The 14,790-nt window shown below is 42.4% G+C and overlaps 2 protein-coding genes across 2 annotated transcripts; one reads left to right on the top strand and one right to left on the bottom strand.

The window, feature by feature from the left end:
* Positions 1-1,029: 1,029 nt before the first annotated feature.
* Positions 1,030-4,575, top strand: LOC115672233 (probable LRR receptor-like serine/threonine-protein kinase At3g47570). Its single transcript, XM_056316677.1, has 2 exons — positions 1,030-3,737; positions 3,997-4,575. Exons 1-2 carry the CDS (start codon positions 1,079-1,081, stop codon positions 4,416-4,418), a joined length of 3,081 nt encoding a protein of 1,026 aa, XP_056172652.1. The 5' UTR covers positions 1,030-1,078; the 3' UTR covers positions 4,419-4,575.
* Positions 4,576-8,248: 3,673 nt separating this feature from the next.
* LOC115672296 (histone H2A) lies at positions 8,249-9,967 on the bottom strand. The gene is made up of 2 exons (XM_030594071.2): positions 9,679-9,967; positions 8,249-8,722 (listed from the first exon to the last, which is right to left on the bottom strand). Exons 1-2 carry the CDS (start codon positions 9,886-9,888, stop codon positions 8,483-8,485), a joined length of 450 nt encoding a protein of 149 aa, XP_030449931.1. The 5' UTR covers positions 9,889-9,967; the 3' UTR covers positions 8,249-8,482.
* Between the last annotated feature and the right edge of the window lie 4,823 nt (positions 9,968-14,790).

The raw sequence follows: 14,790 nt of genomic DNA, 5'->3' as shown, positions 1-14,790 counted from the left end.
GGAAATCCGCAATGTTGTTCAAGTGAAATTTTTTTTTTTAAATCTATGGCATTCAAGTAATTGACTTAAAAGTTACGACACTAAAGTAAACTTCGTATAAAAGTTGTAACATTTATGGTGTTATTTTCTCCGAATATTAATATAATATCCAAATCAAGGGATAAGAGTAAAAGAAAGGGCCCGCAATTTTCTTAAAGTGACCAAAACAACCTTGAAACTGAGAATGACAAATAAAAAAGAAATGAGCTTTATATACTATTAACTGCGAAATGCATGAAAGCAATGTGCAGTAAAGAAATATTTTTGGTAGGACCTAAATCCGAATCATCATAGTTGTTTGAACCAACTCGGCAAGCACTCATTGTTTGGTCGAAATTTTCAAGCTGCTTCTCTCTCTATATATATACACAATAGGGGTGAGCATAATTCGGGTGGGCGGTTCTCACTCCGAAACTGGAAACCGCCCATTAAGGATCAGTTCTGAAATATTGGAATCAGGAACCGCCCGTTGGTTCCATAGATCCACCCGGGAACCGTATCACCAGTCCCTTTCCCAGCGTTATGTTCCTCTATCTTCCCTTGCAATTCAAGATTTAAAGTTTGTTTCCCCTCCTTGCAGCAGTTATCTTCCCTCTGCATTTCCAGCAAATGCAGCAAGGTTTTGACCCTTGTTTTGTCACCTCAAATGACCTCTCAAATGGTCAAAATACCAGCTGCAATGTCCGTCACATTTTTGGCTCAAGATTGTTGCCAATCCCAGTCCATTTCCCTGTTTGTGTAGCTCCTGCAATAGTCCAGTTTTTTTGGCTGACTTCTTTGCCATTTGCAACTCTCACGGCAACAAACACTCTTGATTCAGTCAACTATGCAGAATTTCCAGGCGAGGACTCTCCACCAAGGAGGGGCGCCGGCCAAATTTGGGATTTAGAATTTTTATTTTTTAAAAAAATAAAAAATTAAAATATATATTACCGGTCCGGACGGTTCCGGTTTCTTTGCACACCTCTAATATATGACCAGGTAAGTGCCCCAACTAACAGCAACCCTACTCCTGTTCTTTGAACTTCATAGTTAGTGAATGGAGATGGCTATGAAGCTAAATTTCCCTTTTCTCTTGATCTTCATCTTCTTCTCCTTAGCTCCAGCCAAACCCACATATGGCTTCACAAATGAGACAGATTACCATGCATTACTAGCAATGAAGGATCAGATTACGGACGATCCTCTCCATGCGTTAACCTCGTGGAACAACTCCATCCCCTTCTGCGACTGGCCAGGTGTTACGTGTAGCCAAAAACGTGAGAGAGTGATTGCCCTTAACCTTTCATCCCTTCAGTTGAAAGGTTCGCTGTCTTCTCAAGTTGGAAACCTTTCTTTCCTGCAAACGCTTCGACTAGATGGCAACGGCTTCCACGGGACGCTTGCCGAGGATATTGGCCGCTTGTTTAGACTTCAGACTCTTAGCCTGGTGAACAATTCTTTCGAAGGAGAACTGCCGAAAAATCTCTCTCGCTGTGTAGATCTTTCAGCCATAAATCTATGGGGCAATAACTTTAGCGGAACTATTCCTGATACACTGAGTCATCTTCCGAAGCTAAACAGCATAGGCCTATCAACAAATCGACTTACAGGGAAAATCCCACCTTCTCTCGGCAATCTCTCGTCCCTTTATCGCTTTTTTGTTGCGGGCAATCTTTTAGAAGGAAGCATTCCCCAAGAACTCGGCCAGCTCTCCATCTTGACATCCCTTCAGCTTTCACTCAATAAACTCTCGGGCCCAATTCCCACTTCTCTGTATAATATTTCATCAATGGTTTTATTCTCGATGGTTTCCAACAATCTAAGCGGGGTTCTTCCTTCAGATTTATTTCTCACTCTCCCAAAACTACAAGGCTTTTATGTTGGTGGTAATCAGTTTTCCGGGCCGATCCCCAACTCCATAACAAATGCTACCGAACTTGTGCAAATAAACGGTAACCTAAATTCTTTTTCTGGGTCAATACCACCAAAATTGGGAGGTCTACAGAACTTGCAGGTTCTAAGTTTCGGTGGAAACTTTCTAGGAACTGAAAAAGGCGATGATCTGAGATTTCTTGGTTCCTTGAGCAACTGCACCAATTTAATGTTTGTCTGGTTGCCTCTTAATCATCTCCAAGGCATGTTACCAGATTCTCTAGCAAACTTCTCCACCACGTTCACAAGCCTACGCCTTGATCAAAACTTAGTGCACGGATCCATCCCTTTCGGGGTAGGAAACCTTGTGAATTTGGGACTTCTTTCGTTGTTTGAAAACGAGCTTACCGGGAATATTCCCCTGTCCATTGGAGCGCTCTACAATCTGCGAGTGCTCTTGCTTTCCGATAATAATATCTCTGGGATAATTCCCTTCATGATTGGCAATGCAAGTTCACTAAATCGTCTCATCTTGCGTGATAATATGCTTGAGGGAAGCATACCGGCTTCAATAGGAAACTGCAATCATCTGAATGAGCTAGATTTGTCCCGGAATAACCTCACTGGTTCAGTGCCTGGTCAAGTATTTGGCCTCCCTTCTCTCTCAATAGGACTATCCCTGGCAGGTAATGCATTGACAGGTCCAATGCCATTGCAGGTGGGTGAGATGGTCAATCTCATGGCACTCGATGTCTCCGAGAATAGTATGTCTGGAGCAATTCCAATCACTTTGGGCAACTGTCTGGTGTTGGAATTTCTCATATTGAAAGGTAACCAATTTAGTGGAGCTATTCCTTCGTCTTTCAAAAATTTGAAAGGCATACAAGTTGTCGACCTTTCTGGGAACAATTTATCTGGTCCGATTCCTGAGTTCTTCGCAGAGCTCCGTCTCATTCGGAATCTCAACCTTTCCTTCAATATGCTTGCTGGTGAAGTGCCAAAAGGAGGAATCTTCAGAAATCTTAGTGCAATATCAGTTGAGGGAAATAACAAGCTCTGTGGGGGAATTCAAGAGCTGCAGTTGCCACCTTGTGATATTGAAAACCAAAAGAACCTACGGAAATATTCAAATCTTAAGAAAGTGTTGGCTATCAGCATAACCCTCTCAATTTTCATAGGCTTGGCATGTACTTCCATAGTTCTCCTTTGGGTGCAAAAGTCCCGAAAAGAGACAACTTCATCCGCCAATTTGAAAAATCAGTACGTGAAACTGTCTTACTCGGAACTCTTTAGAGCAACAGATGGATTTTCCTTGGCAAACTTAATAGGCCAAGGAAGCTTTGGCACCGTCTTTAAAGGGAAGCTCACCAATAACCAGACTGTTGCTGTGAAAGTGATTAAACTTCAGGAACGCATAGCTCAAAAGAGCCTCTTAGCCGAATATGAAGCATCAAGGAGTGTTCGGCATCGAAATCTCGTCAAGATCATCACCTCTTGCTCAAGCACAGATTTCCAAGGGAATGATTTTGAAGCATTAGTGTTCGAGTTCATGCCGAACGGGAGCCTGGATAAATGGCTACATCCTACTGGAGATTGGATCAAGCTGAATATGGTCCAACGGCTAGATATTGCAATCGATGTGGCCGCAGGATTGGACTATCTCCACCACCAGTGCCATGCACCAATAGCACACTGTGACTTGAAGCCAAGCAATGTCCTTCTAGATGATGACTTGCGCGCGCATGTGAGTGATTTCGGCCTGGCAAAATTTCTCCTGTCAAGAGCCTCTCAAATGCAGACCAGCTCGATTGGCATAAGAGGCACAGTTGGTTATGTTGCTCCAGGTAATCTAAACAACTTCCTATGCTCTTATTGTCCAAATATGAACATCATTACCCTCCTATTCCAGTATTTCAGTACAATACAGATTGCTTCCGAGTCATATAATGCCTGTACTGTCTAAGATGGAAAATGTACCCAAGAAAAGGAGAAAAAATAAGAAAGAAAAGTTGGTTTGCTCAATAGATCTGGGGAAAAAGAATAAAGGAATATCTATTTTACGGAAAAGGAATTGACTAGTTTCCGGACTCGTGCATATTGCAGAATATGGTCTATCGGAAGCCGTATCAACCCAAGGCGATGTCTATAGCTATGGGATTCTCTTGCTTGAATTGTTCACAGGAAAGAGACCCACAGAGAGCATGTTTGTGGACAACTTTAACCTCCATGAGTTCGTCAAAATGGCTCTTCCAGATAGGTTCATGCAGGTCATAGATCCCTCGCTAAATTTGGAAGAAGAGAGGGAGTTGAATGACAATGGGCAACAAACAGACAAAATAAACAACATAAGCACGTGCTTGGCTACAATCCTTCGGATTGGGGTCATCTGTTCAGCTGCATCACCAGGTGAACGGATGGACATCGGAGACGTTGTCACTGAACTGCATAAGGCCAAAACTTTCCTCCTTGGACGGGAGGTCGTGCCTAGTAACAAAGTGAGAAACAGAGAAAGCATTGTAGTCTAGGAGATCCATTCTTTGTTTCAACATATCTGGAGGCTGAGAGAACAGATGTGGATAGATGTGATTATAGAGGGATTGCTGTAAAATGTTTCACAGGCTTGTGTGTCAATTTGGAATGATATCAATGAACTGCAAAACATTAGGATGTTTTCAGTGGTCAGGATGTCGATCACGGTTCAGGTAACTGGATACAATCAAAGACATTTAACCCCCAAAATAAATAAAAGAATAAAAAGAGAAAGAGAAAGACTGAACTAAATTCAGTAACTGTCTCATTGCATACGTACAATCTTTTAACTTTTAGACCAGGAATTGAGCTGCAAATGGTAAGTGGAATGATAGGTGATGACTTCAAGATTTTGGGATCGCATGTAGCACAATGCCACCGAACGACTTTGTTTACGTTGTTAGCTTCATAGCTAATGCAGCAATTTTTCTTTTCTTAGAACTTAACCTAATTTAAGGAGCAGTTGCCGTGGCCCAGGATTCTTCTAAGAACCGATTGGTCTTCTGATTTTGGTCATTATTCCCCCATTATCTTATAACATTCTTAGTTTTACCATAATTTGCACCGGCCCATACAAAAGTCCTAGAAGATATGGATTCTTTCACTCCTGTTGTCTCCTTGCACTCAGTCATATAAAAGTCCTGACTGCGAAAATGACACCCCAATGGCTATCACGACTCCAGTGTGCATAGTGTTGCCGTGGTACGATGACTTCAAGCTTTCGGAATCACAAGTAGCACAATGCTACCGAATGACTTTGTTTACCTGGTCAGCTTCACAGCTAATGCAGCAACATTTGCTTTTCATAAAACTTAACCTCGTTAAGGAGCTATAAGAAATGACAATTTTTTCTGTCATTCGGCCAACGGCATTTGCCATGGCCCGTGGTTAAACTATTTGTTCCCCACATATTCATGGATAGTTCACATGATCTTTATGAAGTCAACTTTTCCAAAAACCATATTTGCACGAGTTTTTGTCATCCATCTCAATGGCAATTTTCAATATTAACACTAGACTACCGCGTGCCCATTTTGCTATTATGTCAATTCTCATCCCATAGACAGCAATCTGAGCACGTACATAATATGGGTACTCTATAAGATTGAAAAAGAAATCGTGCGTATGCGTGAGAAAGTCACAAAAAGTGAAAAACGTAAACTAATCCTTAATGTAACTTCAGGTATTTACTTGATAATTCATGAAAGTGTTACTGTCTTAATTTCAGAAATGGGAATGAGAGTTACAGTAAGAGGTAGGGATGGTTTGCTGAGGAGAGTAGATCAAGACCATCAAAGTGTTCTTGCATTACTCGGCAACAGGAAGTGGATCATTTTCTTTCCTACTTGGCAGATATTGTGTAAGGTTTTCTCCAAGTAATAACGTGGGGACCGGGCACAGGGAAGGAAAATTAGCAAAACTCTTGGCATTGCATACACATGCTTGTTTGAATAAATTTTAGAACAAATTCCATAAAAAAAACTCCAAATTATGTCCACTGTGACACTAACACCCCAAACTTTTTTTTGTGGAAAAGTGCCAAAAAAGTCCTAAACCTTTTACATTGGTGCCAATTTACTCATAAACCTTTTTTTTGTGTCAATTCAATCCTAAACCTTTTGCATTTGTGCTAATTTAGTCCTAAGCTTTTTTTTTGTGCCAATTCAGTCCTAAATCTTTTGCATTGGTGCCAATTCAGTTCTAAACCTTTTTGTCTTTGTGCCAATTCAGTTCTTCTGATCAATTTTGGCAAAATTTTATTGACGTAGACGCCGGTCGGCCGATGGCCGGTCACCAGCACTGACGTGAACAACTTTAATAATATTTTTTTGAATTTTTATTTATTTTTTTCTTTTTTTCTTTCTTTTTCCCCTCCCCTCCCTCCTTCCTCCAGCCGGTTGCCGGACCGGCGACCGGCCAAAGGCCAAAGGCCGGCGCCGGCAAGGTCAACCTCGCCCGCCACTGGCGAGGGCGGCCTCGCGCTAGGCGAGGCTCGCCCTCGCCAGCAACGGCGAAGGCGAGCCTCACCATGGCTGGGCGAGGCCAGACCTCGCCAGATCTAGTGAGGTCGTGCCAGCCGCCGGCGAGGCTCGACCTTGCCAGATCCGGCGAGACCCAACCTCACCGGCGTCGGCCTCTGGCCAGTCACCGACACCGGCCTCTAGCCTCTGGCCGGTCGCCGGTCCGGTGACTGGCTGGAGGAAGGAGGGAGGGGAGGGGGAAAAAAAATAAATAATAAATAAATATTCAAAAAAATATTAAAATATTATTAAAGTTGTCCACGTCAGCACCGGTGACCGGCCGCTAGTCGATCGGCGTCCACGTCAACAAAATCCGGTGAAAATTGGTCGGAAGGACTGAATTGGCACAAAAACAAAAGGTTTAGGACTGAATTGACACCAATGCAAAAGGTCTAGGACTGAATTGCCATCATAAAAAGGTTTAGGACTAAATTGGCACCAAAAAAAGATTTAAGACTAAATTGACACCAATACAAAAGGTTTATGACTTTTTTCGCACTTTCCCCCTTTTTTTGTGTTGCCAAAAACCCTAAACTTGCCTATTGCGACACAAATACCTACAACTTTTTTTTGTGCCGTGAAAAAACCCAAACGTATACATGTGTAACATATATACCCTCTATTATAGTTTCATCCGGGGTATATTTGTCACACTGATATAAGTTTGGGGTATTTGCGTCACAATGTGCAAGTTTAAGGTTCTTAGTGATACAAATAAAAGTTTAAGGTATTTGTATCGCAATAGACATAATTTGACATTTTTAGTAACACAAAGAAAATGCCGTTGCAAATGGATTTAGCTTTGGGATCACAATCCAATGAAGGGAGGTGTTCAGGTGGTGACGAGAATTTATCGAAATTGTCAAAACTCATTGACATCTCTCGTTAATTCGACAGCCACGTTTCGAGAATCGTGCCAAAATATTAACTTCTTATACACAAGAGCTTAGTGACATAATTCTCATTCTTCATTGACCCAATAACCAATGACAACACAATGCACGTAATTCATAGTGTTAATCTATACCTCATAAGTTAAAGAGACTCAGAAGTTATCCGTCGACAGCATATGCATCAATGCTGCCCTTCTCTCTTTGAACTGCAACTTGCAGTTGCTGGTGTTTGTTGATTGCCGAACGGGCTTGAACTGAGATTGCAAAACTGTCTGTACATAGTGAACGAAGCGGGGATCTTCGGCAAAACCAAAGGATTTTTTCGACGTCAAGACAATATTATGCAAACTCCCACCAATTGCCCAGCTCGTTGGCTTGAATAGGCTTTCGATATGTAGCATTATACTTGAAGAGCTCTTTCCAACCCTAATCACCTCTTCCTCATATCGACACTGGTGCCATCTCAAGTAGTTCATCCCACTTGACGATTCGCCTATTAATTCGCTACCACTTATCAAAGCCAACGCCGCAAATGCTTGTGGATTTTCTTCGACTGTAGAGGTTTATCGTCCAAAGAAGCATCTTCGGGAGACTAGCTTCCGGCGTTCACACCCACAACTCCTCTCTATCGTCCTAATCAGTATATGTCAACATTATCAAATTCAGCTTGTCGCAGGGCGAAGCCACATGAACAATTTAGAAATTCACTTGCGATGTAAATCAAACTCGTAATCTCGTAAAAATAAGTGACTCATCCACCACTAGACCAACTAAATTAGTGCTTACTTTACAGGTTGATTCCCGAGCAACTTGTTCATGTTTGCAAAGCAAAAAAAGACGCTCACTGAAAACAGAGACCGCTCTAGTAATAACAAATTATCCCAAGCTCTCAACCGAGCGCAAATCATGAACTTCCTAAAAGCTTTCAGGATGTCATTCAATTCAGAGAAACAAAAGATGTTCTACCGAAACATAAAACCAAATAGCACAATGGCCTGAAAATCCTAACACCATCAACATCACCTAAAAGGGGCTTTTAAGTACATCAAGCTAAAATTACATACAGAAGGAGGCGGAGGCACGAAAAGAGGGCAATACAAACAAGTCACCTTTGGCACAAGACCAAATCAAAACAAGACTAATCCCTTAAGCCTTCTTGGGTGACTTGGTGGCCTTGGAAGTAGACTTTGGCTCCTTGGCCGCCTTCTCGGTCTTCTTCGGCAGGAGGACCGGGTTGATGTTGGGAAGCACCCCTCCATGGGCAATGGTCACTCCAGCAAGCAATTTCCCAAGCTCCTCGTCATTCCTCACAGCTAAGAGAACATGTCTCGGGATGATCCTGTTCTTCTTGTTGTCTCTTGCAGCATTACCAGCCAACTCCAGAACCTACAACATTTTAACATTCCCATGCATGATAAGAACACAATCCAGGGGTGTTTGTTTTTATAGAAAAAAATGAACTTTCAAACTTTCATGTGTTTGATTCGCAGAAAGTGAATAATTAACAGAAAAAAATTTACAGTCAAAACAAAAAATATAAGAAAAAAAATTTCCTTTCAAGTACACCACCCAACAACTAAAAATCAGCCATTTTCTTTGAAAATCTTCACGGAAAATATTTCTCTCCGTCGTAAAGTTTTCAACGAAACAAACACACAAGAAGCCCATAAGTTGCACATCGGGGTCAAAGCAAATCAAATGTTTTATTTAAGGAAAAAAAAAAACAATTTTTTGCTTCAGCAAATGAGATTTTATTTTCCATAGGCTCTTCAGAGTGAAAAGCCAGCCCCAAAGTCTAATTGAAAAAACCTAAGAGCAAAAGCAACCCAGGCTGAAACCCTCAAGGGAGGGCTCCACTGTCCTTCGCTCAAACATTTTCCATAAATGAATTCTCGACATTCATTATGCTCCTTCCAAACTTGGATGTCTCCAAATATAACAGTACAGCCCATATAGACAATTAGAGCACGACCCATTTCACAACCCACCCACCAGAATATCAGTTCACACCCCTTCACAGAGAAACAGAGCACATTGAGATCCAAGAAAACTAAATCACCATTCGACCACCAGCACCTACAGGCACAGGAATGGCGAACCAATGCAATGACATTTCCACGAGCTTCCATTCGCAAGCATTTGAACAAGACAACCATCGTTACCCCCGAGAAAATCAGCATCTAAACTGCGCAGGGGGAAAAGCCCCCAGCTGCTACCATCACGAATGGGAGGAGAAATCTCAATCGAGCTCGGGCCAATCAAACGGCCAGAACCAAAACCCTAACTCGACAATGTCGCCACCGAACATTCAGACAGAACTAGAGAGAGATGGGGGAGAATACCTCAGCAGCGAGGTACTCGAGGACGGCGGCGAGGTAGACCGGAGCTCCGGTGCCGACGCGCTGGGAGTAACGGCCCTTCTTCAAGTACCGACCGATCCGACCGACCGGGAACTGCAGGCCGGCCTTGACCGACCGGGAGACCGGCTTCTTCTTCGGGCCGCCGCCCTTCCTCCCGCCGGCGCCCTTCTTCAGCTTCCCTCCGGCCTCCATTCTCTTCTCGCCCGAATCTCTCGCAGCAGGGAGGAGGAGAAAGGGCGAAGGCGAAGAGGAAAATCTCCGGAGCTTCTCTTTCTCGGGAAAAATCGGACGGGAAAATTTCCTCGTTTGTTTTCTCGGGAGGCGATCGATCGATCGATCGAGGCGATGAAATGGCGAGGTTTTTATGGGGGGCGGGCCGAGGAAAAATGGCCTCGGGGATGGGTTGGAATTGAAGGGGGGCATCGGCCGTTGGATTTGGGGAGCCTATCGACGGATACGGGGTGATGAGGTGGGCGATCCGTGTGCTTTGAAGCGGACCAATAGCGTGGGGAGAGAGAAATGCATCGAGGGAAAGTACAATGAATGCCGGTCTACTTATAGGAGAGAAGTTACGTTGGTTCCACATGATCTATCGTTGGTGACGAAATCCGAGTCAGGAATCTTGATCCGTAAATTGCACGTTGCCAGAATTAAAAATGCGAGAAAGTATGGTAATATTTTAATTTATTAATATCTATTCTCATTTATAAGCGCTTAAATTAAATAAATTAAAATTAATACCACGAAAAACTCTAAATTGGTATATTAAATTAATTTTTTGATCACAAAAAATCTCAAATCAGTACATTTATAACAAATTTATCATCCATTAAATTGGATTAATACTACGAAAATCCATAAACCGGTACACCGGTCAACTGTCATGTGTCATTCAACTCAGAAATTTGACCGTAAAATTTAATGAAACCTAGTAGAGGGTAAAATTATCACAAGTGTACCGGTTTGGGATTTTTTGTGATAAAAAAATTAGTTTTTGATAAGTTTGTCACGAGTGTACCAATTTGGGGTTTTTCGTGGTATTAATTCATAAGTTAACTTGTTTTCAGTCTATTCAAGCACTAGTGCTAAGCATGTTTCAATTAGGCGCGTCTGCAAAATTGAATAAATATGTGAAAAAATAAATAAGATTATTAAGAATCACTCAAAAAGAATAAGGAAATTGAAAGTTGTTTCATGAGTGGAGAAAGGGCACGTATGGTAACATTTCTGTTCCAGAAATTAATTTCTAGCCAGAAATAGATTTTTCTATTTCTGTTTATCGGATGAGTTTCTGAGCAAAAATGCGTGTTTGATACCTACACAAAATTTCTATTTCCAAAATAAAAATTCATTTGATAACGACACAAAATTTCTTCCTTCCGAGTGGCCAGCAGAGGACGACGGGTGACGGAGGATGGTGGCCGATGGTGGGATGCGGCCAACCGGCCGCAGTGGAGGACGGCGGTCGGTGGCGATAGGCGGCCGGTGTCAAGCGGCGGCAGGAGGCAGCGCACGGCGGGGTGAGGCGGCCGGCGGAAGAGTACCGTGATCGGCGGTGGAGGACAGCGATCGATGGTGGATGGCCGCTGATAGAGGGCGGCCGGCGCCGGGTGGCGACCGGCATCGGGTGGTGGAGCACGGCGGCCGGCGGTGGAGGATGGTGGCCAGTGGCAGGTGGCGGCTGGCGTCGGGCGGCGGCAAGAGGCAGCGGGCGGTGGATGGCTGTTGGCAGGCGGGAGGCGGCCGCCGGGCGGTGGACAACTGTCGACAGGCGAGAGGCGACCGGCGGGCGGTGGACGAGTTGCGACCGGCGATGGGCGGCGGCGAACGGCGGAGGATGGCAGTGGGAGGAGGCGGTCGGCGAAGGACGCCGGCGGGAGGCGGCTAGCGGCGGGAGGTAGCTAGCGGCAAGGGGGTGGCCGGCTAGTAGCAAGAACGACCGATAAGAAAAGTTTTTGTTTCTCATTTCTGTTTTAGAAATAGAAGAGTAGATTTTTTTTATTTCTGATTTATGTTTCAAACCTATTTCTAGAATGGAAATTTGTTCCAGAAATAGAAAAATGAAATTGTGTTACCAAACAGATTTCTGTTCCAAACTTATTCCTGAAAATAGAAAAATGGGAAAATTCCAATTAAGGACCCCAAGTGTGGTCTCAAAAAAGGACCCCAAGTGGACATAGTATCAAATAAGGGCCTGAAGTGCCCAATCAATCTCAAATACGGGCCAAAGTGCCCAATTAGTCTCAAGTAAGGGCCTAAGTTTGCCGGCTGGTCAAATGCTCACCGACCGGTGAGCATGGTTACTGTTCCGACGACCGGAAAAGGGCAATTTCGTCTTTTTTTTTCTTTTTTCCTTTTTCTTTTTTTTTTCTTCTCTTCCCTCCGCCGGCCATAGCCGAGGCCGGCGGAGGTTGCTGGCCTCAAACGGAGGCTGCCCTCGCAGGCGTCGGACGAGGGCTGCCCTCGCCTGGGCTGGGCGGGCGAGGGTCGGCCTGGCCGGACGCCGGCGAGGGTCGCCCTTGCCAGCGCCCTCGCCCTCGCTTGCCCAGCCCAAGCGAGGGCGATCCTGGCCCGCCCAACCCAGGCGAGGGCGATCCTCATCGGCGTCGGGCGAGGGCGACCCTCGCTTGCCCAGCCCAGGCAAGGGCTACCCTCGCCCGACGCCGGCAAGGGTAACCTCCGCTGGCCCCGGCTTCGGTCGGCGGAGGGAAGAGAAAAAAAAACAGAAAAGGAAAAACAAAAAGAAAAAGACGAAACTGCCATTTTCCGGTCGCTGGAACAGTAACCGTGCTCGTCGGCCGGTGAGTATTTGACCGGCCGACGAACCCAGGTCCTTATTTGAGACTAATTGGGCACTTCGAACCCCTATTTGAGACTAATTGGGCACTTCATGCCTTTATTTGACACTATGTCCACTTGGAGTCCTTTTTGGAGAAAAAGACCCTATTTGGGGTCTTTAATTGGAATTTTCCCTAGAAAAAAAGAAAAATAGAGAAATAGAAATGATTTCATGCGCGCCCGAAGTGGGTAGTGGATGAAAATTACAGCGCAAACCCGTTGAGATCTCTAACTTATTTGTTGACTTTTTCTTGTTACGTAATGTAGGGGTAGTTTTGAAAAGAGTAAAAGTCAGACAAAATGATCTTTGAGGAAATTTGACATTTGGTTACAATGTTCGAGTCCTTATGTAGATTTAGTTAGCTTGTCTGAGAGGTTTTGCAATTTTTTTTTATTTACTAAAAGCAGAAAACTTACACAAGTAATATATGTTATTCACACATTTATGTGAAAGATTTATATTAACTAAAAGAAAGCACCGACCTTGTGTGTGACCAAAAAAATGCGAAAAGAATTCTAATAAGTAAAGGAGATGAGATTTGAAAATATGATCTATTTAGAATGTGAATTCAGTTAATGCCACCCAAAATCCCAAAATGGTACGCCCATACCCCATTCACTTTAAAATAATTTTTGCATCACAAAAAAAAAATATCTCAAACTAGTACCAATTGTGACTAATCTACCATGCATTAGCTTCCGTCCAATATTCTCATTAAATTGCCAACGTGGGAGCAAACAACTCAAATGATCGCTGTGTGACGTGGATTTGAGGGAAAATTACCAAAAAAATTTTATACATGTTGCAATTATGCCAATTCAATCCTTAACTTTTCAATTTAGTCAATTTAGTGATAAACCTTTTAACGATTTATCAATTTCATCCTTTAGGCCAATTTTGACAGGAATCGCAGACGTGGCGCCAGGCGGCGTTGACATGGATAATTTATATAATTTTTTAAAAAAATTTTAAAATTTTAAAAAAAAATTCTGCTCTTTTTTCTTTTTCTTTCTTTCTTTTCCTTTTTTTCCTCTAAGCTCGGTGAGGGTCGCCAGCCAACCCTTGCCGGTCGTGGCCCTCCCCTAGTCACCCCGGACTTAATAGAAAAAAAAAGGAAAAGAAAGAAAGAAAATTTAAAAAAATTCGGAAAACTTTAAAAAAAATTAAAATTTTAAAAATTATCCTCATCAGCGATATCCGGTCAGAATTGACCGAAAAGACTAAATTAAAAAATCATCAAAAGGTTTAGGACTAAATTGGTTAAATTGAAAGGTTTATGACCAAATTGGCACAAATGCAATAGATTTATGTTTTTTTTTGGGAATTTATCCGTGGATTTGATGCAGAAATTTCACATGAATGAGTCTCTTAAAAGATGTCTTTTTGTGGAAGTCGGATCCAAAGAAAATGAGCTGAGATTAGAAAATTCGTTAATTTTTCTACAAGAGCTTGTTTCAAAAAATTGCTAAAATCCCTAAAGTTTCCCTAATTTGTCCTAAGGTTTTAATAGATTTGTCACGGGCGTATCAATTTTAAAATTTTTGTTATACAAACATTAGTTTGTGGTTATTGTCACACGGACATACTAGTTCGAGATTTTTTGTAACACAAAAGTTAATTTATGAGAAAATATGGCACGGATGTACCAACTTAGCATTTTTTATGGTTAACCCATATGAATTTAGATTTTGTGAAGGTGGAAAGATTACTTCGGAATCAAATGTGAGAGATATGAGGAATCACTTTTATTGTCTAATTAAATTTAGGGAAAAAGCCACAAAAAATTCCCCAAACTATGTCCATTATGACATATATACCCTAAACTTTTTTGGTGACATCAAAAATCTCAAATTATGCCACTGTGACACATTTATCCTAAACATTTTCTTGTGACATAAAAATCATAAACTTATACTTATGTGATCCATTTACCCTTTATTATGGTTCTGTAAAATGACTTTTCAGCCAAAACAATGTCGTTTCTATTTTACTTAAGCTACGCGATCGCCATGTCAACATTTTTTGCTTTTTATCGTCCATATAGGCAAACTTTTAACGGTTCTCATTAACAGAATTCTGACGGAAGTACAAGCTTGAGATTTTTTGTGTCACAAAAGAAAATTTTATGATAGATATGCCACAGTGGGCATAGTTTATGGTTTTTTTTATTGATTTTACCCTTTAACTTTATAGGTATAATTTTATCCATAATTTACGGATGAACCAAAAATATTAGTTTTAATAACTTGCACGGG

The sequence above is a fragment of the Syzygium oleosum genome, unplaced genomic scaffold (assembly GCF_021117445.2).
Source record: "Syzygium oleosum isolate NSW1041296 unplaced genomic scaffold, Sole_v2.1 Sole_v2.12, whole genome shotgun sequence".
Lineage (NCBI taxonomy): Eukaryota > Viridiplantae > Streptophyta > Magnoliopsida > Myrtales > Myrtaceae > Syzygium > Syzygium oleosum.
Note: the sequence above shows the minus strand (reverse complement) of the source record. Positions and strands in the feature narration are given on the sequence as shown.